At 40.3% G+C, this 25,473-nt stretch overlaps 4 protein-coding genes across 8 annotated transcripts in view; all 4 read right to left on the bottom strand.

The window, feature by feature from the left end:
- Positions 1 to 819: 819 nt before the first annotated feature.
- klhl8 (kelch-like family member 8) lies at positions 820 to 10,503 on the bottom strand. Of its 2 annotated transcripts, XM_076087940.1 has the most exons (13): positions 10,451 to 10,503; positions 8,277 to 8,496; positions 7,906 to 7,967; positions 7,484 to 7,649; positions 7,041 to 7,361; positions 6,600 to 6,786; positions 6,142 to 6,285; positions 5,847 to 5,958; positions 5,575 to 5,743; positions 5,323 to 5,482; positions 4,593 to 4,794; positions 4,317 to 4,462; positions 820 to 1,060 (listed from the first exon to the last, which is right to left on the bottom strand). In XM_076087940.1, exons 2-12 carry the CDS (start codon positions 8,472 to 8,474, stop codon positions 4,339 to 4,341), a joined length of 1,845 nt encoding a protein of 614 aa, XP_075944055.1. In that variant the 5' UTR covers positions 8,475 to 8,496; positions 10,451 to 10,503; the 3' UTR covers positions 820 to 1,060; positions 4,317 to 4,338. The 2 variants fall into 2 exon arrangements, with proteins under 2 accessions (XP_075944055.1, XP_075944046.1); XM_076087931.1 differs by lacking the exon at positions 820 to 1,060 and having other exon boundaries at positions 2,539 to 4,462.
- Positions 10,504 to 11,566: 1,063 nt separating this feature from the next.
- Positions 11,567 to 17,194, bottom strand: sdad1 (SDA1 domain containing 1). The gene is made up of 22 exons (XM_076087907.1): positions 16,974 to 17,194; positions 16,782 to 16,886; positions 16,497 to 16,595; positions 16,282 to 16,392; positions 15,589 to 15,660; positions 15,387 to 15,487; positions 15,241 to 15,298; positions 15,074 to 15,148; positions 14,861 to 14,962; positions 14,701 to 14,770; positions 14,498 to 14,601; positions 14,245 to 14,302; positions 14,103 to 14,161; positions 13,944 to 14,020; positions 13,689 to 13,786; positions 13,500 to 13,576; positions 13,266 to 13,395; positions 13,039 to 13,130; positions 12,704 to 12,894; positions 12,495 to 12,579; positions 11,854 to 12,015; positions 11,567 to 11,758 (listed from the first exon to the last, which is right to left on the bottom strand). The coding sequence occupies exons 1-22, from the start codon at positions 17,061 to 17,063 to the stop codon at positions 11,711 to 11,713; spliced, it is 2,064 nt and encodes a 687-aa protein (XP_075944022.1). The 5' UTR covers positions 17,064 to 17,194; the 3' UTR covers positions 11,567 to 11,710.
- An 841-nt stretch (positions 17,195 to 18,035) lies between these two features.
- Positions 18,036 to 23,559, bottom strand: LOC142946545 (uncharacterized). Its single transcript, XM_076087920.1, has 3 exons — positions 23,442 to 23,559; positions 20,097 to 22,677; positions 18,036 to 19,345 (listed from the first exon to the last, which is right to left on the bottom strand). The coding sequence occupies exons 1-2, from the start codon at positions 23,557 to 23,559 to the stop codon at positions 21,740 to 21,742; spliced, it is 1,056 nt and encodes a 351-aa protein (XP_075944035.1). The 3' UTR covers positions 18,036 to 19,345; positions 20,097 to 21,739.
- Positions 23,171 to 25,473, bottom strand: part of ptpn13 (protein tyrosine phosphatase non-receptor type 13) — a 39,050-nt gene continuing 36,747 nt past the window's right edge. For 3 of the 4 annotated variants that reach the window (XM_076087885.1, XM_076087893.1, XM_076087879.1), the window contains one exon: positions 24,301 to 25,381. In XM_076087885.1, coding sequence (XP_075944000.1) covers positions 25,304 to 25,381 — 78 coding nt within the window. In that variant the 3' untranslated portion in view covers positions 24,301 to 25,303. Of the gene's footprint in view, positions 25,382 to 25,473 lie in introns of all 4 variants that reach the window. The other variant, XM_076087870.1, reaches the window with a different exon arrangement.

Genomic DNA, 25,473 nt, shown 5'->3' with positions numbered 1-25,473 from the left:
GGTGAATCATTTGAATGGCCATCAATCATAAAAGTCCCATGACAGATCCACAGTCCAGCCATGTCGCTCCACTCTCACACAAATCTTTTTGGATAATGTTTGACTTTAACAACTTCAGCAGGACGCTATAGAATCACATGATTTGCACGCATCTGGAATGAGTTGAAAGACCACAAGATGCAAAGTTGAACCTCCTCACAATTGACTCTCCATCTGAAAACAACGTGCTGCCAATCAGTGATGCTTAAGAAAAACCAAACATCAGTGCCTTAAGGACTAAACTAGAACACTCATCCGCTTGGATGGACCACTGATACGAATGCTTCAGAACACTGAATATATTATGGTCTGCAATTTAAATAATCTAAGACAATTGGTAGTAAAGGAAACAAGTGTCTAGAGAGCTTTTCTTCACGTTTAGTAGTTAATCTTATTCAAAATGACAGAAAGTAAATTGTTAAACAACAAAGAACTAATAAGCACTACGGTTGAGAAGTCTCACGTATAATCTATTGTTTATTTGTTGTAAATGGTATTTGTATGCCAAAACAAATTTTCATGTAGGAGCTGCACGCACGCACTTTCAAAATAATTTCTTGAAATAAACAGCACAAAGCACAAGTCATTAAATCGATGTCGCCAACAGCTGCCTCACAACATATTAAAAGCACAACTTTCAGGTAATATTTCATGTTTTTTTCTTTGTTGACACACTTTGTTTTTATTTTGTCTTTCCTTTATATCTTTATTCCAAAACTAAAACCGGTGCTCTCAGGTTCATATCTTGACAAATGAAATGAAGAAGAGACTTACCACAAGCAAGAAGAGCAGCGAAGCTGAGCAGCTGCAGGAACATTCTTTGTGTTCCGTCCATTTTCACTTTTCTATGTTCACCCCTCAAGCTGCATTTCTACGCATCCCTAACAGCTTTACGTTTTTCTCCAAACTCTCCTGAACCTTTGCAGGAGTGTGCAAGATGTGCTCTAGCTGCCAGTCATCAGACCTCTGAGCATCATCTCTCTGGTTCACCTCTTTTCAGCATCCAGCCAGGGTCCAAAGACTGAAAGCAGTAAAACACAGATGACAGACATTTGATCTCTTGACTCATTTTCTACTTTACAATCTGCTGCAGTTTGCCACCAAACACAATTTCATATCACCAAAATTAGCAATTCATAATAACAAACATGAATTTGACAATAGAAAATGGAGGTTAAAAAACAACAATTATTTTCACAGGCATGTCATTTTTTTGCAAAATGCATTTTAATGTAAAACACCTCGAGTCAATAGACTGAATGTGTTTTATAAAAACAATTGACTTATGTAACCAAGAGATTAAAAGGAGGACATTTTGTGTGCGACTCCAACCTCTCCTTTAAGTTGAAAGTTTTAAAAAAACAAACCAGTTCAATGTTGCAAATGTGTGATTCACTAGAAGCCACATGTCTGTAGAGGCTGCTGAGATGTTTCCACATTCTATGATATTCACTCATCTGAACTACAGTTTAACAAGCTGGTCACAGGCCAACAACGGTGGGCTGAAACCACTCGAGGCTCCATCCAAACGCACTCAATGCACTAGATAAAATAAATAATCAAAGCACTTCCATCAATGCACAATTAATTAATTTTGGGGGGGGGGGGGGGGGGGGGGAATTGGGACGATCTAACAGAATATGTTAAATTGTGGTTCAAGAGGGTGTAGTAAAACACTTATAGATCTTTCAGTAACCAAATATAAAATACATATGTATATATGTCACTACTGCTTTTAACAACTGTGTCCTTTTCTAACCTTTACCTGCACTCCCTGTTTCTGTTTTGATGTATTTAAGGAAGTCTATTTTTTTAACACCTTCGCCGGCGACAACAGATGAAAAATAGCCTTTCGGCTAATTCTGGCATTTTGTTTCTACCATGTGTTTTGGTTGATTTGCACTGTGCCTTCTCTCAAATAAATAAAATAATAATTGTTGAAAATGGTAGAACTTCTGTGAGCTCAAGGCCCAAAGAAGTCATATCACACAGTACAAAACAACAATAATACAAACACACAATTAGTTTCTTCAACATAAACTATCAGGGGGTGTAAAGAAGTTGTGCAACAGAAGCTTCAGGCGTCTATAAAAACCTTAAAGACGTGTTGATTATAGTTTAGTGTGCACATCACATTTGACACACAAAGTCCAGAAGACGGTGCACAACAACCGCCCCATAAACGTTATACTGCCAAACCTCTGCCTCACACGGTTACTTTTTAACTAGGTTTGACAAGAGGTTACAAAACAATAAACGCAAATTTGATATTAAATTCTCATTAACGCGTTTTATTGCTCAGCAGACTCATCAGAATCTCCTGAAGTATCGGAGAAGTATACTCTTTAGTTTAGACCTGATGTGCACGTTGATGGAGACTTTTCACAAGTGAGAGAATTACAACAAACTTGATAGCTGAAGGGCTTGTCTCCGAAGGAGAGTCGGTCCTGACGGAGACTAAATTTGTTACCGAAAAAAAAAAGAAGAGAAATCCCACCATTAAACTTTACACATAACTTTATTGTTACCAATTTATACCAATACCAGGTAAACAAAAACACAAGATGGAAGCAGTCAGGAGGAGAAAGAACAACAAAGTACAGTCAAATTTACAAAAGACTTAGAAAAGACGTTTCTGGCTCATTGGCTAACAAAGTTTTTTTTTTCGGGTTTTGGAGTAAAAATGATGTACCAGGTTAATAATATGCACCAAAATTATGATTGCCAGTACACAAACTGTCCAATAATATGTTTATTTCTATTATAACCATATATAGCATTTCAGTATTAAAGTCATCACTCTGTCAACCTATTTCCTATTAGGAGAAGAACACTTGCCAGAAATTCTTAAATTTTTCATAGAAATGGCAGAAATCGGCAGGTGTGTTAAATAAACATATTTTAACTCATAACGTAAAATTCTCCATTTAGGACAAAAATATACTCAGACTTCACATCTATTCTAGGAAAATAGTGCACAGCAATGGATTAGACAGTGTAGTAAAGGATAATACCAAAGATACACCTATTTTATTGTCCAAAATATCCATATATTAAAATATATAAACGCAACCATCTGCGGAGACAAACCTCAGCTGCATCTCATACACATCCAAAAGCACTCCAATTAGGATTTCTGACAGTCCAGCTATCGTCAAACACAAATCTTCAAATTGAATATCTGTCCCCGTCAGTTTGAACATATCTCTGTACAACACAACTGAAAAAGACCTTGAGCGGTGCACCGTATTGCTCTGATCAGTCCTCGACTCTCAGGTATAAAGTCATCAAACCGTCCTCTACTCTGAGGCCACTCAGGATTCAGCGGGCGTTGAACCAGATGTGCATCTACTGCTTCCTAGAGCGGCTGACTCTCTCTTTTTTTTTTTTTCGTTTGGCACTTGCAGCAGTTCAATTCCTTGAACCCGTCACGTCCTACCCAGTGAATGACTTGTCCCAATTAACCTTGAATGATTGTTCAAACACAATTACAGGCAAATTCCAGCTAAAGCTGCTGCAATATGATCCAGCTTACAGCAGCTGGAACTGCTGATAGAATAATCCTGAAACGCACCTTTTAAAAAGTCTTAACTGCTCGAACAGATGTTCTCACGTATCGTGGCAAAAGATCACAGGAATCCTAGAAACGTATTTGACATCTTAACATTGGATTTCAGATTGACTGATGAAAATGTTAACGTTTTAACTGCATACGCTGCACTACAAAGAATGTGTTTAATTCTAGTGATTTTTCACATCTCTGTGGAAAAGAAGTGCAGAGCCAACAAGTAGACCAGAGAAGAGACCTTTGAAATGCTCTCATACTGGCCTACTGTACGGTCCACATTCATAATGCGCCGTTGACCAAAACTCACCTCTCGTTCCCGAGACGTTAGTATCAAATACTAAAAGGCTCAGCTATGATGTTGCCTTACAAAAAAGGCAAAACTATGTCAAGGCAGTCAAACAAAAGAAAAATACAGTACAAAGAACAGACGTCACTGATTGCAAAGAAACACCAGCAGGAGTCAAGAGAAATGTCTCGAACGTGTGTCGTCGTGTCAGAGAAGACTTCAGATGTGTCCATTGTGCACTTCAAGTCAGCAGAACCTCGCTACCATTACTCGATCACTGTGTGCAAACCGCATATCAGCCACAAACTGACTGAGGCTGATGTTCAGACAGTGACCAAATCCCTCCGTCGCTGTGTGTGCTTTTGTGTGTGTGTGTGTGCTCGTGCAGTGATCGGACCGGACGGTGACTTGGCAGTCAGTCACCTGGGAACAAGTGGAGCGGCGGTCACATGCAGTTGGCCACGTTGCTGGAGCCCTGGCCGACGTCTCTGATTTGGCTGACGTGAGACGAGCAGACGGCGACTCCGGCTCCGGCCCGGCAGTGAGACACCGAACCCACCAGCTCCCATCTGAACAGCAAACAAAAAGCACGACGAAATAATAATGAGACGACATTCTAACAGTCCTAAACAATACAGCGGATCTTAAATTATTGGACACACTGACTTGATGAACAGTCTTCATTCATCGCCTCCTCACCTGTTCATCCGAGGCTCAAAAGCTTCCACTGTGTTCAGGTAGATGTTCCCGTTGTGACCCCCGACTGCGAACACTCTCCCCATTACAGTGGCCACCCCGACTCCCCCGCGCGGGGTGGTGAGCTCAGACACGTACTCCCAGCGGTGCATTCGAGGGTCAAAGCGCTCCACGGAGCTCAGGGGTGAATTGTCATCAAAGCCGCCTTCAGGAAAAATGAGAGAGAGGATTATAAAAAAACAAAAAATAAAAAAAATCACAAGAAATGTATCTCGGCTGAAGGGTGATACAGGAAACTGGCATGTATGATTTTACTACAATAGCCCAGGTGTTAACCGCTAACACTCTGAGGATGATTCTGTTGTTGCTGATGGAGCAGACTGAAGAGAAGAGGATTTCATGTATCTATACTGAGCCACAGCTACTGACCTGGCAAAACGCCCCGTTTTAATGAACCTTGAATGACTCTTCAAATTCCAGTGGTACAATAAAAACCTCACGCTGTTAATCAGTTACCAGATGGCTTTACAAAACATGAACTTTCACCTTTCCTGATTCACACATTTGTGTATAAAGTCGTAGGGTGCGTGTGTGGGAGGCATGTGACCCGGGTTGTCAAAATGAGTAATTCCAGTCACAGACAAAATACATCTTGCCTACATCAGTATCTGGTACCAACAGTACCTGGCAACCCATGTGATCCAATCTGAAGAGATGAATGTATTCCTCTCACCCACTACATAGAGGCAGCCGTTGAGCTTGCTGACTCCATTCCCAGCCCGTCGCTGGCCCATCTCGCTGATCTCCGTCCACTTGTTGAGGTGCGGGTTAAACCGCTCCACACTGGACAGGGACGCCACGCCATCGTTGCCTCCCACTGCGTACATGAAACTCTGGCAAAGAAGCGGGTATAAAAGCTGTAAAGTCCAGAATAGATATCATATAAAATCAGTCACAACTGATGGGCCTTCGTTTGAAGTCTTACCCCCAACGCAACGGACCCCACTCCTCCTCTGGGAGTGTTCATCGGAGCCACGGCGCTCCAGCAGTCACTTTCGATGTCGTAGCGCTCAACATCGTTGAAGCAGGAGTTGTCATCCAGACCTCCGATGGCGTAGATGGGACCACCAAGAGCGGCCAGGGCTATGCCCCTCCTGAGAAACACACATCATGTCCGTTTACTAAGACAACAGGAAATAACTACATCTAAATTTAAAGACAATATGATTGATTGAGCATATTGTAGTGTCTGTGTACCTCTTGGTGTTCATGGAGGCTTTCATCATCCACTTGTTGGTGAGGGGGTCAAACATCTCCATGTTGCCCAAGTGTTCGCTACCGTCATGGCCACCAACAGCATAAACCTTGCCTAAAGAAAAGCAACATCAAACAGATATGAACGAGAGTCTTTATGATCATGTGACCTGACCAGGAAATATTATTGTATTTGTATAAAACGTATATATTATATAAACTGAGTTGCAACTTCAACTTTCTATGCCGCCTCTTTCACTTTCTGGAGTTAATTATATAAACCAGTAACCCGTCTTACCTCCTACAGATATTACTCCCACGTGACGCCGTCTGCTGTTCATTTCAGGACCAAAGAACCAGCTGTTCTTAGTGATGGAGTAACACTCGATGCTGCGAAACGGGTCACCAGAACCCCCCCGGCCACCCACACAGAACAAAACCCCTGAGGGAAAATGGTCGGAGAGAACAAAGCGTTGGCTTTCATACTTTAAGCACAAAGAACCTCAGAATAAACACATTTTATGGAAAAATATACAAAGAAAATACGACAACCTTTCTGTAAATGAGAAGTTTTTTACATTATTGTAAATCTAATTAAGTTAAGACTAAGCCTGTAGCTGTTACAACACATTAACACTAAGAAAAGCATTTGGTTTCATGCATGTAGCTGTGTGTTTCTGGGGTGCTAAAAAAAAAGTGCAAATGCCATAAAATCTGTTGTTACATGTTTTTAAAGCCAAACCATATAAGTACTACCTGCAGTGTGTTTCCGGGGTATGGTACGAACTGAATACTCAAAGTCCAGCACCACCTTGTTGCTGAGGTGCAGGTGGTAGTTCCTGGCTTCGTCCATCAGGTCGCGACAACTCAGGTTACCTTTAACCATCTCGTCCTTCGCCACCGTTCCAGTCAGGAACTCTACCGGGAGCAGGGGGAGGCGCACCTGAAGGAGAGACCAGACATTGTATTGTGGTTGTAAACGTGATTATGTAAAGCTGTGAACGCATATGTAACACACATGTAACACACATTTTACACAGTGATGTAGCTTTACCTTCAGGCTATCAGTAAACTAGGTGGTAAAGTCTAGAGGTACTTCCAAACACAACAAACTTTTGAATTCAGGAAGATGCAGCACTAATGTACGTAAGCTAACCCACACACCCTGCGGTACCTTTAAGCTGTGAACTCTCTAACCTGAGACATGATCTGGTCCAGCCAGGCCTCATGGTGCTGTGGGTTTGCCTTCAGCCATTTCACCGCTGCATTGTACACCTGTGTCTCTGAATGGATGTTGAGCTCGCCGGAGGACAACAATGTGCGCAAGTGCTGGGGAGACACGGAAGTAAAGTCCTCACAGTCCACCACCTCAGTGAAGTGTTCGCAGGCATAGCGGTCGGCCATGTCCATCAGGTCCACGCGATTGTGGCTCTCAGCGAAGGTGCGTACCGCCAGGCAGTTGGTGGGGTGAAAGTGGGCCTTCATGTACTCACAACAGGCTCTCGCTACCAGCTCCACCTGATAAGATTCAAGCAGTAATGAAGTAAATAAAGAAGTGAATTGCTTAAAAAGGTTAAGCATTATCACGCTTAACCTTTCAATGGAGAACCCTTTATGTAAGATAACGTGCATTTCTTTACCTGAAGGATGCAGGCAGCATAAAGCAGGGGCTGGACATTGTCCACAGTTAACGTGAGCTTGGAGGAGTAGGCAAAATGCACCAGGTCCTGGATGGCATCGCCATCAAAGTCCTTGATCTCGATCAGTTCCTGCTTGGCCTCGGACATCTCTGAGAGGAACATGGCCCTGAGGAAGAAATAGCCACATAGACAACAAGTGTGTTAATGCTGTACCTGATGACGATCCATTAGGGCTGTCACAAGCATTACATTTTAGTTTATAAAAAGAAAATTGTCTTTTTTTTGGTCAGAATCGCTGACTTGAATCATTGTGCAGATTGAATGTCCACTAGTAAGAAAAAACTCTCGGCCCGTGCTGTAGTGAAGAATGCAGTTATAGGCCAAGTAAAAAAAAATAAAATAAAACATAAAATGTAACATACCTGAAGTAAGGGATAACACAAGCCAGCACTAGCTTGTGGCATGGTATCATCCTACTGCCAACCTACAAAAAGAGACATGTTTAAAAAAAAAAACAGGAAACAAGACCCACCTGTATACAGCATTAATAATCTCACCGTTTATTAATCTCCACAGTACGACTGTGATTACAGCAGCTATTTAGGGATTCAAAGTAAAACAAAAAACAACAACACTCAACTTAAATTTAGATTAATTACGCTCACATCTATAAAATATTCTTTGTGAAATCACAACCTTTCACCTGATTATACGGAAAACAAAGATCAGCTAAAATATAAACAGAAGACGAACAAATCTCGCTCTTCCCTCGAGTCCTCACCGAGTGACCCACCTTCAGCGTGACGTCGCAGAGCTCTCCTACTTCATAGAAATGCCTGAGGGAGTTGTGGAAGTCCTTCCAAGCCTCGTGAGCCTCAAAGACAAAGGACCCGTCGGGCTCACAATCTGCTTTCGATGTCCTGGTCACAGGCCGCTTGTCCTTGGGCTTCAGCTGCTTGGCGTGGTCTTGCACCATATCCCCTGGTGCCATAGCTGGCTACAGGTAACAACACCTAGAAGAGAGACGAGGGTTTGACAGAAAGAATCACTCAATCAATGATTCAATCAGTAGAATTGAGAGGAAATAATCAGCAACAACTATTAAATTCATCATGTCATTCCCTGGTTTGAGCACCTCAGCTGTAAAGATTTGTATCTTTGTTGATTTGATATTGATGGGTATTGTCGCCCATCCCGAGCAATAAGCAGGCCAGATTTTCACCACCATTGACTGTGCCATGCAAGAATAACTTGCAATTTAAATGAAACCCCAACTCAGTGCAAATAACATTCTACAGGCTTCAATGGAGGAAACAAAAAGGGACATTAGTGGTGGAGGACACTGCTTGCCAGCTGAACAAGTTTGGTCAGTAATCCCCCCACCCTTTCAGCGTCACTTCCCCTTTACTCATTTAGCAGAGACCGGAGAGACATAACAGGACCGGCACATTCCTCCGAGCTAACGTGACACACCATGCAGAGAATACTGTGCAATCAAAAACCCATACAAATTCCTACCTATTGCTGAATCAGATGAAAAATGTCCACAGTGTTTATGTCACAGAAATACTGAGAGCAGACAGCCAGAGTCCAAAGCTCCACCCACACCTTACAGATGATGTACTGTCTCTCCTTTAAGCTTTATGTCTCTGAAGCTGAATAGACTCAGTGTATCGCCCCTCATCACTAGTCCTCTCAGCTATACCAGCAGAAACATCTAGAGATCAAAGGCTCTCTCTCTCTCTCGCTCTCTCTCTCCCCACTTCTGTTCTACTACACTTGTGGGTATGCTTCATCTTTGAAAACCACATGTGGGGGACTTTGAATTGAGGGAATATTGCAAAGGCAGATTCGGGAACACTTTCATGGCCTTAAGATGATAACATCGTCTGTTGTATAATTTATGAGGAGCGAGAGAGTCAATAATTTAACGACAGATGTATCGCACAACTCAACTCCACTGAGTACAAAACGGGAAAAACAGTATGTGCCGACAGCAACCTCTTTTTATATTCATACCTGTTTTTTATGCATCTGCCATCTGCATACAGAAGGGACCACATTTGGTAGAAAGGTACACAAGAGGCGAATGTTTAGAGGCACACAGGAACTACACTATGCTGTGTTTCCTTGGGTTGGCCTTCGATCAGAGTATTGTGAAAGGAATAACCCAACTAATATGCTCTCTTCCTGCACACTTGATCACTATACTTCCCTCACCACCTTTTAGGAGATTGAGGTTGAGATCAGCTTGTGATAAAGAGTGATCCATGTCAAGGACTACTTGCTATGCAGTCAGCTGGAAAAATAGTTTAAAGCATTTTAAAGACCTTCAGATCACATAAACAGTTCCGTTTATGCAGTCTGAAAGTAGTGCAACTTTAGTCCTCACTAACTTTAGTCCTACACATGCCCAACATGTACAATAAGGTGACACATATATATGTCATCAAGATGTTTTAACAGCTACTCGAGGGCATAATAGAATATGGAGATAGGGAAGGATAAGACAGCAGCTATAACGATACTGCTAATATCACATAATTTACAACAAGCTAGTTAGCGTTAGCTGTTAAATGTAAACGTTAGCTAGCATCTATTCTACAGATGCCATTAACGTTAAAAGTATTTGCACGTGTCAATGTTTTGGTGTACGATACAAATAAATACTTGTATTTATCACAGCCAGATAAGTGCGTAATATCGGGCACAACTGTGGAGAAAAGTTGAGATAGAATGTAAAACATGAAACACAATCACACGTCAACAGTGTGTTACGAGATTAACGCTAATAGATCACTAGCTTGTTTGCTAACAGCAACTAGCAAGCAGAGTAGCATCCGAGAGCTAACATTAGCTGGCAGGGAAAGACACTGATTTAGTTATGGCGGAAATACGAAATGTATAAATGCAACAAATAACATTGAATAATCGCTGCGTTAAGTTAAACATATTTAATTTAGATACCTCATGTCGTAGGGAGAATTAAGATGCCGGTTTCATTGAGCGGAATGTTTGGCATTGGCACGTTTGTTGTGATTCCAGGTGCCTCATGGGTATTGTAGTTTTAAGGCATTACCTGACCAATAGCTGAAAGAACAAGATTAAATGCTTTCTAGAAGCTCATAATGCCGGTGAAAATCGGCCAGTTTTAATTAAGATGGTCTCGTCTTTTGTTTCTGAAGCTGATCAGTGAAACATCGAAGTGTAACACATTTTTCAATAAACTTCACACAGAGGGCATGCGGTAATGCTTAGAGGGCTCTATGTTATTTATTTCCCGAAAGCAATAACTATTGATAAACAATGTCGAAGTTGATATAAATAGTGTCACATTGTTTAGTTATTTCTCTTATTTTGTCTTCTGCCTTCCTGTAGAAGTGTTCCAGTAAATTACACTGACCTGTTAAAAATAAGGCACTAGACTAGCGTAATGTTCAAAATAGGGAAATGTTAGACTGTAATTACAGTTGTTATAAAACTATATTGGCCAATCAAATCTTGGCTAAAATTATACATTAACACCGTCAGATCCTGATTTGAGTTACATTTACTGTCAGTGCAGTGTTTGCATATTTCAGCTGTAAACACATATTGAAAACAGGTCATTAATGTGGACAGATGTTATACTCTAATATGAAAAAAAACATCCTCAAAACATAATTTGTGGGGTCCACACCCATAGACATAAAATATATAGTCCTGAAAAATCACAATTTGCTTGAAACCGTCATCGCAGCAGTGTTAAAACAGTTAACAAAAAGGTATGTTTTCTATTAATACTTTTCTTTTAATGGGATCAGACTAAAACGAAGACTTGGCACAAAAAATGCGCAGTTCAAGGTTAAAGATTTACAGATAACTAGGGGTGTGTTCTCAGATAAATGGTGATACTTTGTTTATTTAACTATCTAACTCTAAGGGGTAAAACTGTCCAAAAAGAACACCCAGAACATTTTACTTTAAATTACTGAAATACATAATTTTATTGGAATTCAAACTGCGATCAGTGGGAGGCCAATGGAAGTAAGAGCAGCCAAACATTACAATGAGACCTACACCCACACAGAAACCTTCACACAATAATTATCCAAAAATGTTTTATTTCAAAGCAGAGTAAATGTATGCAGTTCACCAGCAAGCTACTTGAAGGATGTACAATATTATTTGACACTGTCAGCATCGGATGGCCACCACGAAGCAAATATAACATTATGTCCGCGTGTCCTACTTGTACTGCTTCTTCTTTTTCAGGAGCGCATCCCGTAGAGCAATCTGGACGAGGAAATCAAAAATATTTCCAGTTCAAATGCCACTTATATTAAAAACACAGTCAAATACAGCAGCTATTTCTGACAGGTGAGACCTACCTGTTTGTCTCTGAAGGAGCGTTTTCCTTTTGTTCTGACATTCTGACTGTGTCTCATCATCATGAAGTTCTTCGTCTTCCTCTTCTCCCTGTTGCTGGTGCCGGCGTGTGGGTTCAGCTTGGTATGCTTCTTGACAAAATCCTTCCGGTCGGGCCGTCCCGCCTTGAAAAATCAAAAACACATCGTTAGAGCTGAAATGGCTAGTTGATCAATAAATTGCTTGATCGACAGAAAATTACTCCAAAAAATATACATTTGCTGGTTTTCTTAGTGTTCAGTAATAGTAAAACTATAGTTGTTCCGTTTTTCTTTGTTTTGACATTTTATAGACCAAACGATTCATCAAGAACATAATCAGCAGGCTAATAGTTACAAAAGTCGCACATCTGGAAAATACATATTCCAGGCTGCACAAAAGAACATTTTAAAGACAGAAAAAAATAGATTCCTCACGCTAGATAATGCTCCCATGAACATATATTCAATTACCACCTGTGACTTTCGAGGGTCAAGCTCTTCTTTAGAGGCATTATCTAGTGTGCAGATTCTATTTTTCAGAGTCCACAGTGTTTTAGCATCCATGAGTAACTCCCTATCGGAATAGTTCAAATCACCCTACAGGTATAGTATTAGAGTTTTACCATTGCTGTTGCCAGGCGCGTTTCCTTGTCTGCCTTTGGTTTCTTATGCAGTTTCTCAATGTTCCTCAAAGTCAGCACCTCCCCTCTGAAGGATTTGGGAAAAAAAACAAGCAAAAACCTCAGTATGATCTTCTATGTTTACCCACACACACATCAATTTAATCTCTGTAAATGATGCTTTAAGCTCTTTGTTGAAATAGCTTTCTAACCTGTTGTCCTCCTCTTCTTCGAGGTCCACATTTGTCCTCTTCTGGCCTTTGCCTGGTGCACCGTTGACCTCCTTAGCCAGCTGGACCAGACGGATCTTCTTGAAGTCATCTTGAGTGAGGAGCCTGCTGCCGCTGACCGCCGCTGCTTTGGCTTTCCTTTCCTCGACTGGCATATTCTGAAGCTTCTCCGCCTTACACACACACAACTCTTATATTAAAACCAAGATGCCAAACAAAATGAACCATCAGCTTGTAAAGCCCTCTGAGGCAAATTTGTGATTTTGGGCTATACAAAATAAAATTGAATTGAATAAACTATCCAGTTATATTCTCACCATTTCTCCTGTTTCTTCATCCGCCGAGTGGTGAACATCCACCCACTCCCCATCTTCATCATCACCACTCATACTGGCGCTCTCCCAGCCATCTGTTGTACAATATGAAAAATGCGCCAAATATTGATCATCTCTATACACACATGGACACACTGGATTATGACCAGTTCAGCCCCTGTAATCAAATCCTATAAATTCAATAAGAAGAAGAAAAAAAAGCTGCTCACCTCCGCCTTCCTCTCCCTCTTTGTTCCCCTCCTCCACCTCCAGGACTTCAGCTCCAGGAATGTAATCTTTAGCCTCCAGCTCTCCGTAGTCTTTGATCTTGGCCTCTGTCGATGCTTCTGTGGGTCTCCCCTGGACAACAAATGGCACAATTATTTACATTTGTTGAATGCAAAAACAAAAAAGGGTTATTTTTAAAGTGGTTGTTGTGTTTTTCAGTAAAAGTCTCGGCTCACCCTGTCCCTCTTGTGCAGCATCTGTGGATTAAGACTCCTGAAGAGCTGGATCAGTCCTCTGGCAGACATCATCACATCTGAACGCAAATACAGACAGAATCACATGTTTTGTGAGTGAATATACATGCACAACTCCTTAGTGCATTCAGATTTGTGGTTTAAGTACAAAGGCTAGAAAAACAGACTGACTCTTGTCTTTGTGGATCTTGTACTGAGCCAGGTCCTGCAGCAAGTCCTCAGTGATGGCGAGCGGACAGCGGGCCGTCACTTCTTTGATGGCGTTGATGCTTGATACAAAAAGGTGTTGAATTTAAGGTAAAGTTAGCTTTGGCATGGGAGCTACATTTAAAAAAAAATATGGAATTTGTATTTCTGGTTTGAACATTTTAATCTACGCAAACGTTTGATAACTGAAACCAGAAAGTAGACACGGCTGCTACTCACCCCACAGTCATGACCTCCCCAGAGTTTCTCTCCGTCACAAAGTTGTTGGCGATGGTCATGATTACGGGTTCGATGATCTGCACAAGTGGGAACGTGTGAGAAGGTTTATACAGGAATCCTTACGTTACATCCTCACAGAATAGATGGATCTTCATGTACCTCTGGTGGGACGAGTTGATGGGAAGCCTGGGCCACACACAGTAGAATCTTTGTCACCTCTGGAAAGGCAACAGTTTGTTAAAAACATCTCGTCAACAGAGGTCAAAACACTTTCATTCACTTAATTGGGAGTTATTTTTACCTCTTTGGTGGGGCTGTAGAAACCTCTGAATAAAGGCATAATAGTTGAAGAGGAAGAGCTGGAAAAGAACAGTATTATGCTTTTGTTATTATTCCCATAACTCGGGCAGTCAGAACGGCTTGCAAATGCTGGCAAAGCTTCTCCTGCACATTATTCATGTAAATTCTGCCAATATTTACGAGGGCCAGTTCTACAGCAAGTCATCTGCCACCAAGGAGTGCACAAACTAGCTGATGAGAGCCACGCCACTCACCTCGTGGATTCCAACCAGTCTGGATATGAACTCCATCATCATGATCTTCACCTCAAAGCGCTCTTTAGAGGCTTCCAACTGCTTCAAGAGTTTCTCAGAGAAATCTTTGTAAAAACAGATGTTTCATGTAAATTGTTGCATAAAAAAACCCCTGAACAAATTCTTTGTGCTGCAGATGTTGTGGAGAAGACCGATGAGTCTACCTTGCGGATCATGAATGAGGTGAATAGCAGAGAAATTGAACACTTCCACCTTCTTCTTTTTCTTGTGTTTCTGCACAATAGAGTCAAAACAACGAACGTTATTCATTTGAACACAAGTGACACAATACGAGTCATGACTTAGTAGTTACAAGAGCGGTACCTTGAGGACTTTCATCGCCTTTTCCATCTTCTTCTTGTTTTTGGAGGTTTTCTTGCCAGTGGAGTATCTCACCTTCACGTCTCGGACTGATGGTCCCTCCGCCTGCAAGACAAGACTGATTCTAAACAAAACACATATCTTAAATATGCACTAAACAAAAATGACATTCTGGAATGAGAAAAGGTATAATTTGTACATATTTTTGGTACTTGCCTCTGAGTCTGAATCATCTGAATTTTTCTCATCCTCATCTTTGCCCAGAAAGAATTTAAGACCGGCAACAACGATCTAAACAGGAAGAGAGGCAGGTGAGAATGCGCAGGGCTGCCACTTGTGCAATATAATGAGCAAAGCATTGCTTTCATTGGGAGCAAACATACCTTTGTAACCTTGGAGAAGCACGCTGTAGTTATGACATTAACTGTTTTGGTATCATTCCTGCGACACAAACAAAAAAAGATAATCAGCCTAAAGAAGCAAAAAATAAGAATGTGTAAAGTGAGTTCAGTGTACAAACAAACCCCACCATATGTTTCTCTTGTAAAGCTCCACCATTACGTCTAAAGAGATCTTTGCTGCCAGGGGGTTATTGTCTCTCAGCATGGTGTACATGAAGTTCTGTAACGTCTGAAACACACAACAGTATCACATCATCACACAGACAGGGAGCGGTGACTATTCAAAGCTGCTGTAGTCAAACATGAAAACGTGCAAGTGTGTGTACTTACTGTGTTAACTTTGTTGTTTTTGTGCTTGGCATTGATGTTTTTGATGTCTGCCACAATGTGTGTGTACAGTGTCTGCGGGGAGAGAGAAGCAAATGTTTACTTCTGAAAGGGGAAGAGGGAAACATTAAAAGAGCACAAGTCAACAATTAAACATATGAATACAGAAGAAAAGCCAGTCCGTCTGTCAGTTATAGATTCATTGCTATACGAGGAAATCAGACATGGTAAGCATAAATACAAGTTGTCAACAAATTCACCTTCTACTCTTCTAATTAGAAACTATAAGAGCAGACTCTATGAATGTGCGTCTACAATTTCATGGAAACAATTTAATAATAGGGCTGCAACTAACAGTTATTTTCAATATCAATTATTCCGCTGATTATATTCTAGATTTATCAATTAATTGTTGGGTCTTTAAAATGTCTATCTCCGTTTCTCAAAGTCAAAGGTGATGTCTTTAAAAGTTTTTGTTTCGTCATCCAAAAACCCAAAGATATTCAGTTTAATATCTCCATATACTGCATTTTCTGCCATTTTTGCATTAAAAATGACTTGCCGATTAATCAAATATCTAAAAAGTTGGCGTTTCTTTTTCTGTCGATCGATTAGACGCCTCATCGTTGCAGTGCTACATGACTACACGGACAGAGAATACATGTTGGAGGGCTGAGTGCAGTGCAGAGCTCCAACCTTTCTGAGAAGTTTGTCGTGACATCGCAGCAGCTCAAAGAAGAGCTCCAGGAGGCCGGTGGGGTCGATCAGATTTTTGTTCCTCAAAAGAATCAGCGCTTTGCAGAAAGTCTGACAAAGACAGGAAACAAACAAAAACATGTCAACACCAACAGACATGCCATTTGCATGAATATCAACAAACTCATAGCATGGACAGTAACTTATAGTCTCACCATTCTTAGGTCTGACTCTATCATTGTGTGGTGACTCATTAATAACCCAGACAGCTCTTGTGGATAGGTGGACAGCTGCTGCGGGTAGCATTGGCCAACCTGAAGGACAAGAATAACTTTAATTACACAACCTAAAGAAGATACTACACAATATAGCAGTGCTGGAATGCAACCAAGTACATTTACTCATTTAATACTTCCACTCTCAGAGGCAAACATCCAACCACAAAACTCCACCATATTTATGTGGCAGCTCACTATTGGATACAAGCTTAAACACGGTACCTGGGCGAGAAACATGACAAGCTCTGCCAGCTCCTTGTTCGGCTTGTCAGGCTGCAGTTTGAAGATCTGCATATTGGACTGGTAGTGTCGGTACTGCTGCTGAAACTGTGGAAAGCACAACAACATAGCGATGAATCACTGAAGAAAGTCTGCTAGCTAACAACGTTAGCGCGTTTGGCTAACAACACTTACCTCATCTACGTATGACTGTGGATCTCTTTTTATAAGATTCTGCAGCTGTGGCAAATTGTTCGGCAGCTTGTTGTTGTTTCGACCGGACATGTTTGAAGAGGGGTCTTTGCCAGTAAGTAGAGAGAAAACTAAGAAAAGCAGCGGTTTACAGGGCAAGCGTGGCCAATGTGTAGGCTGCCATTTAATTGCAGTGGCGAACGTTACTTCCGGTCATAACTCGTCACTTCCGCTTTTATTAAAGAGTGACTTTGTTGACCATATTGTTGATATTTACTTATGCGCTGCTGTTCTTGGACGTTTAAATGATTTTAAATGCATAATGATGTGCTGAGAGCATTCTGTCTAAAGCTGAACATGAGATTAAATTGCCACCTGCAGCGGATAAACCTTTCTTGTAAAAGCATGCCGGTACCTCTGGTGCCACCTTCAGGACAAAATTCACTTTATTTTTGCAGAGTGGTATCCAAAAATAGCAAAGTTTTGTTTTCTCAATTTTTTACCCTTCCTATGTTTTTTGTGTTTAATGATCATCACATCTTTACCGCCAGCATGGCCTTTTAGTTGTATGTGTGGAGAAAGCACAAACCCAACTCAATGCTTAATTACCCAATGAAATACTTATTATTATTCCTGAAGTGTTTACAATCCGTATGCATGTATATTGTTGGGATTTATCTGTGCGTGCAATAGGTGTTTCAATAAAAAAAAAAAGTGTATGTGTATGAACTCTGCAACTAACTACGGTAAAGAAAATGAAGTTAGAGCTCCACACCAACTGAAAGAAAAGGGCATGAAGGTGTTGTTTTGAGGGAGCATGAGAAGTTTACTTCTGGTGTATGTCCCCTCGGCTTGGAGATGAATATAACGCATTACAGTCCAAGCTGAATGAAAGATACATTACAATAATGGGCAAGGTTTAGTGCACATCTGCAATTCTAAAATAATCAGAATGACATGTTAATACCTTTGGGATGTGTAAATCAACTCTTTCAATGTCACGTTAAAACATGCCTTCACAGTCGTTTCATTTCCATTTTAAGAATGAAGAGATGTGCAACAATGTTTGATACAGTACATTTTACTGCAAATGAGTAAGAAAAGTAAAAAACAGTCACGTCGTATTCAAAACAAGCTGATGACATTACACGATGCGAGTGGTTATGTATTGTTCTCCATCTTCCAAGTTGTCAGAGTTTTAAAAAATGTAAATAAATATAATAAAAAGAATGTAAATATAAAACATGCAAAAACTATTCACACAAATTCCCCAACTCCCTACATGTTTTTTTCCCCCAAAACATTTTTCAACCATCAGAGATTAATACTGCACCATTTCTTTGGACGGTTCTTGACAACCAAGTAGATTAAGTCCACTCATGTTGATCACATGCTCAATTACTGCGAGTCATGGACAACATCGTACCTTAAATTGACAAGAGCGGAACATATTCTCAGAATCTTGTTGATTTGAGGAGCCATGCGATTCGAAACAACATGTGATAATATTTTGTAAACCTTGAAATGTTGGATTGCTCTAGCAACGTGGGTAGTGGATGACACATAATGCTTATTTCTGGAGGAATATCCATGTTGTGTCATGAACACATCTCCAGGTTTTAACTTGTCTAAAAGTCCCGAGTCCAAGGCTATGCTTTTGTCACTGTTGTGCACCTCATAAGCGCCAGAGATGAACATGATGAGTCCACATGGGGCGACAGCAACCACGTATTTCACCGTGTCATAATAGTGGATGTGCGGTTCAGCTCCTGACTCACGGTTTGGGGTTTTTTGCACATAGCACTGACAGAACTGTAAAACACACATTGTGTTAGGATAGTACTTCCTAAATGCTTGGGGCATGGTTGCTTCAATGGTTTCTTTGGGAAGCCACGGAATTAGAGGTTGCAGAACTTTCTCCAGTTCGTCGATCCAAAACGAGACGATCTTGCTAGCCATGCTCTCTGATACGCGAAACTGTTCGGCCAGCTTAGCAATCTGACAGTTGGTCTTTAACATCATAAGCGTCAGGAGAACTTGATTCCGCAGAGACATTGGAAATTCATTGCTAGTGTTTCCTTCCAGTGATGACACAAGGATGTTAAATACATCCAGGGCGATACCGATGTAGTGCAAAGCATTATGGTCATTATCAATAAACGAATTTCCAACGTCATCATATTGAGTCGTCTTATATTGAGTCATCCTATATTGAGTCGTCTTATATTGCACATCTTGCCTACTGCCCGTCTTGCAATAATCATGATCACGTTGTGTGGGTTCCACTGAACGTGCATGAACCGAATGGCGCTGTGTGTCACGGGGATTTGCAGAACTTGAGTTGCCGGCGTGGCTCGAGACAGTCGAAGTGAAGTCTGACAAAGACACAAAAGTATGATTAGAGTTAGGAGCGTAAACACTGTAGACGGATACTGTACGTCTGAATAACTCCCATGTGTATAGATGGAGGCTGACTAAACACACTGTTATTGTGCCCCTTGTATAATCATTTGAGACTTACATTGATTGTTAGACATTCAGTCTAAAACCGCATAATGTACGGTTTTCAAATTACAGTATACAATATAATATTCAATATGTATGGATGGGTATTGCCAGGATTTTATTGATACCAATGTCGATACTGATACTTATCAACACTTCTGTTGATACTACTTCGCATCATTTCGTGCGAAAAAAATAAAGACATTAAAAGACTCAATAATCTTATTTTTTCTGCAATTGCTACAAATGTCTGTTGGTGATGTAATTGAGTTTAAAGGCTGTGATCATCTCTCTACATTTGAACATATTAACCATAAGCAACACACAATTAAAGCAGCACACATAACTACAGACATGTTTTTTTTCTTATTTTAAACATACATTACATTTAGATGCATTTACATATAAAGGAGCACACATATCGTCAGTAAAGTGAGCCCACACTTTGGGAAGTTACGCCCCGTCAGCCATGACGAGAGAGGCCGAACAACAAGAAGACACCGAGGCGAACACACTAGAAAACAGTCCACCAGGGAATGCGGAGGCACCGTAAATATCAACATTTACATCAGACATTTAAAAAAATAGATAAAGGAGTCAAGTTACAATAAACTAACTTACCATTCACTGAAAAGTGAACTTCCATGGGGTCCGCCATTCCTCAGAGAAAGTCAACAAACCCAGCAGCCGCCGTTTGTAATCTTCTTCTTTGAGGTTTATTGGCGACGAATTGGTGCATTACCGCCACCAGCTGGTGTGTTGATCAGGAAGACTAGTACTTAGATTAGTACTTAAGTTGTAGCTTTTCCTCCTCATCATCTTCAGTGGTTTTGCTAGTCAGCAAGGCTGGAAAAGCTGAATTAGGTTAATGTGTCTATAAATAAAGTGAGGAAAGTGATGCCAACCTAAGTACGCTCTTTACAAAAGACAATATTTGAATCTTTTTTTTTTTTTTGAATAAAACTTTCCTCCACATTACACTTAAAATGTAGGCAGTTTAATTATCAGATTATCAAAATTTAACATTTTTTCTTTCCGTATTTCAATGTCACCAGAACTGAAGTCATTTTATTTGGACCACAGCATTTGACCAACATTATATCTTCTCATCTTGGCCCTTTGACCTCTTCTGTTTAACCATTCAATTCAGGATTTAAGTATGACAAACAAATCAACGAGGTAGGTAAATCATACTTAGTATTTAATAAGAATGAACCAAATGTCTCTTTATTTTTCGACTGTCATTATTTAGTGCTTCATGAACTACACATCAGGGTCCAGAGAACTGGTTTTAGGATTATCATATGTTTCTAACCCTCTTATTTACTCCCTTGTTTGTTCCTCTTTTAATCCTGGAAGAGGCTTTCTCACTTTCATTGCTCTCCTCCTCACAACCTTTTGCATGTCTGCAGCCGGACACCAGAGACAGAGAGGCTGCTGGACAGACCAGGCGCTATGAGCAGAGTCTGTTTCCTGTGGCTCCGTGGATGTTTTAGGGGCCAGTGTGATGTTGCTGCCCGGTCCACTCCTCGCTGGTCAGCTGCTATGTTAAGAATGTTGGATGTGCATGCGAGGTTATATACAGTAAATTTGTGATGTATGTATATTGTTGGGATTTTTCTGTGCGTGCAATAGGTGTTTCAATAAAAAAAAGTGTGTGTGTATGAACTCTGCAACTAACTACGGTAAAGAAAATGAAGTCAGAGCTCCACACCAACTGAAAGAAAAGGGCATGAAGGTGTTGTTTTGAGGGAGCATGAGAAGTTTACTTCTGGTGTATGTCCCCTCGGCTTGGAGATGAATATAATGCATTACAGTCCAAGCTGAATGAAAGATATGTAAATCAACTCTTTCAATGTCACGTTAAAACATGCCTTCACAGTCGTTTCATTTCCGTTTTAAGAATGAAGAGATGTGCAACGATGTTTGATACAGTACATTTTACTGCAAACGAGTAAGAAAAGTAAAAAACAGTCACGTCATATTCAAAACAAGCTGATGACATTACACGATGCGAGTGGTTATGTATTGTTCTCCATCTTCCAAGTTGTTAGAGTTTTAAAAAATGTAAATAAATATAATAAAAACAATGTAATGTAAATATAAAAAATGCAAAAACTATTCACACAAATTCCCCAACTCCCTACATGTTTTTTTCCCCCCAAAACATTTTTCAACCATCAGAGATTAATACTGCACCATTTCTTTGGACGGTTCTTGACAACCAAGTAGATTAAGTCCACTCATGTTGATCACATGCTCAATTACTGCGAGTCATGGACGACATCGTACCTTAAATTGACAAGAGCGGAACATATTCTCAGAATCTTGTTGATTTGAGGAGCCATGCGATTCGAAACAACGTGTGATAATATTTTGTAAACCTTCAAATGTTGGATTGCTTTAATAACGTGGGTAGTGGATGACACATTTCTGGAGCAATATCCATGTTGTGTCATGAACACATCTCCGGCTTTTAACTTGTCGAAAAGTCCCGAGTTCAAGGCTATGCTTTTGTCACTGCTGTGCACCTCATAAGCGCCAGAGATGAACATGATGAGTCCACATGGGGCGACAGCAACCAAAAATTTCACCGCGTCATAATAGTGGACGTGCGGTTCCCGTCTTGACTCATGGTTTGGGGGTTTTTGCACATAGCTCTGACAGAACTGTAAAACACACGTTGTGTTAGGATAGTACTTCCTAAATGCTTGGGGCATGGTTGCTTCAATGGTTTCTTTGGGAAGCCACGGAATTAGAGGTTGCAGAACTTTCTCCAGTTCGTCGATCCAAAACGAGACGATCTTGCTAGCCATGCTCTCCGATACGCGAAACTGTTCGGCCAGCTTAGCAATGTCACGGTTGGTCTTTAACATCATAAGCGTCAGGAGAACTTGATCCCGCAGAGACATTGGAAATGTATTGCTTGTGTTTCCTTCCAGTGATGACACAAGGATGTTAAATACATCCAGGGCGATACCGATGAAGTACAAAGCCTTGTGGTCATTATCAATAAACGGGTATCCAACGTCATCATATTGAGTCATCTTATATTGCACATCTTGCCTACTGCCCGTCTTGCAATAATCATGATCACGTTGTGTGGGTTCCACTGAACGTGCATGAACCGAATGGCGCTGTGTGTCACGGGGATTTGCAGAACTTGAGTTGCCGGCGTGGCTCGAGACAGTCGAAGTGAAGTCTGACAAAGACACAAAAGTATGATTAGAGTTAGGAGCGTAAACACTGTAGACGGATACTGTACGTCTGAATGACTCCCATGTGTATAGATGGAGGCTGACTAAACACACTGTTATTGTGCCCCTTGTATAATCATTTGAGACTTACATTGATTGTTAGACTTACCTAGATCTATAATTACATTCAGTCTAAGACCGCATAACGTTCGGCTCCAAATTACAGTATACAATATAATATGCAATATGTATGGATGGGCATTGCCAGGATTTTATTGATACCAATGTCGATACTGATACTTATCAACACTTCTTTTTATAGCACTCTCCATAATTTCGTGCAAAAAAAATAAAGACATTAAAAGACTCAATAATCTTATTTTTTTTTGCAATTGCTACAAATGTCTGTTGGTGATGTAAGTGAGTTTAAAGGCTGTGATCATCTCTCTACATTTGAACATATTAACCATAAGCAACACACAATTTAAACAGCACACATAAACACAGACATGTCTTTATTTTTTAAACATACATTACATTTAGATGCATTTACATATAAAGGAGCACACATATCGTCAGTAAAGTGAGCCCACACTTTGGGAAGTTACGCCCCGTCAGCCATGACGAGAGAGGCCGAACAACAAGACACCGAGGCGAACACACTAGAAAACAGTCCACCAGGGAATGCGGAGGCACCGTGAATATCAACATTTACATCAGACATTTAAAAAAATAGATAAAGGAGTCAAGTTACAATAAACTAACTTACCATTCACTGAAAAGTGAACTTCCATGGGGTCCGCCATTCCTAAGAAAAAGTCAACAAACCCAGCAGCCACTAGTTGTGATCTTCTTCTTTGAGGTTTATTGGCGACGAATTGGTGCATTACCGCCACCAGCTGGTGTGTTGATCAGGAAGTCTAGTACTTAGATTATTTACATCGGTTAAAGGGCAAGTTTCTGCAATATAATAAAACATGTTCCACTGTTTCTTCTTCTCTCAAGCATTCACTTTCCTATTTCGTCCTCCAGACCCTGTACTTATTTTAAAACCATACATCTTCCTTTACTTTCCTTGTTCTTTTACTTCTGACACATAGTTTTTGATTTGTCCCCTAATCACCACTTCAGCTTCTGACCTACTATTATTTAAATTGGGACACACCTGTCATCTTCAAGCCCATGTTGCTTCTTCATCTGCCTTTTCATTCCCATCAATTCCAACGTGGGCAGCAACCCACACAAACCTAACAATGTCAACGTTATCATAGAAGCTAATGGATAGAAGTGTTGAGACATAATAGACATTTTACAGTGACATGAATACAAAGGAGTGTAAAACAGACTTTATCAAGACGGGGAAACTGTCCACTAAAACTGAAGATGTTTAAAATGTCTAAGGCTCACCATTTGTGTGAGCAAACTTTGAACTTCAGTTTACAGAACATTTTCTAATTAATCAAACCAGGACGTTTAGTAGGTGTCTTTGGTTTTACAACTTCATAACTCCCCCTATCTCAAGGAGGTATTTACTAAATTCTTCTTCCAGGATTATTTTACATGATGGTAAAAGACAACCCATTAGTGCAGCATATATATCCATCAGATAGCTCAGGGGTGTGTAGTCATTCATTCAGGACAATCATGTTTAATGACTACATACATGTGAAAGACACAGTAACATGAACACCTGTAAAATATGAATTCCAATCCAACAGCCAGGCAGAAGAATACAATATGGAGGTTCAAATGTTCAATCTTTGTAGAGACTGTCAGCTCATCATCACAAACTATAGCTCCAAATATGAGAAGTTAACACTTCTCTGTCAGCCTCAGCAAAAGCTAAACATTATAGGCTTCATTGATGCATTTCTGTGCAGTATATGTACGTGTTTATGTTGTGTAATTGTCAAGTCATCATCCCTTATACAGGTGCACAAGTTGTAGCTTTTCTTCCTCATCATCTTCAGTGGTTTTGCTAGTCAGCAAGGCTGGAAAAGCTGAATTAGGTTAATGTGTCTATAAATAAAGTGAGGAAAGTGATGCCAACCTAAGTACGCTCTTTACAAAAGACAATATTTGAATCTTTTTTTTTTTTTTTGAATAAAACTTTCCTCCACATTACACTTAAAATGTAGGCAGTTTAATTTTCAGGAGATGAATATGTACACTTTTAATTCCTCAGGCAGTAAGCAATTACTGTATAATAGATTTACAAAGCAAATACTGACATAGTATTCTGTCAAGGCATGTTCCAGCATCAACATAGGATTCAAAATACACAAGTACAATTTTGTTCCAGATAAAATATGAAATCATTGATCAATTTCATAATTATTAAAAAAAATCCAAGAATCTGGGGAAAAATATTAGTGTTCTCTTGTAGGTGACAATAAGAAATACAATCAGCAGTTCTCATAAATGCATTGAAAAGGAGTAGCAGCCAAAGAGAGAGAGAGAGAGAACTCAAAAAGCAAACATAAAAATATAGACTTCTTTAAAGGATGTACTCTCAAGGAACTGGATATTTTAAGGCATTTTTAAAAACATGTGTAATTTGGCAATTTCTGCCTGTGTCAACTCTCCTCCATTTTTGTTTGAAACAGTCACCCAGCCTCTACACGATGGCTACTATCCAGAGATGTTTTCCTCTGCTTGGAGGCATCGGAGGACATAGAGGATCACTTGATAGCAGAAAACATATTGCTCCTGTAAAAAAAAAGAAAAAAGAAGGGAAAATGAACCAAAGAGATGTCGAATCAGAACATGTAAGAATTAAGCTACTTGATTCTTAAATCAAA

The sequence above is a fragment of the Anarhichas minor genome, unplaced genomic scaffold (genome assembly GCF_050575085.1).
Source record: "Anarhichas minor isolate MPS153535 unplaced genomic scaffold, ASM5057508v1 ptg000002l, whole genome shotgun sequence".
NCBI lineage: Eukaryota > Metazoa > Chordata > Actinopteri > Perciformes > Anarhichadidae > Anarhichas > Anarhichas minor.
The sequence above is the reverse complement of the archived record's forward strand: the minus strand, read 5'-3'. Positions and strand labels throughout refer to the sequence as shown.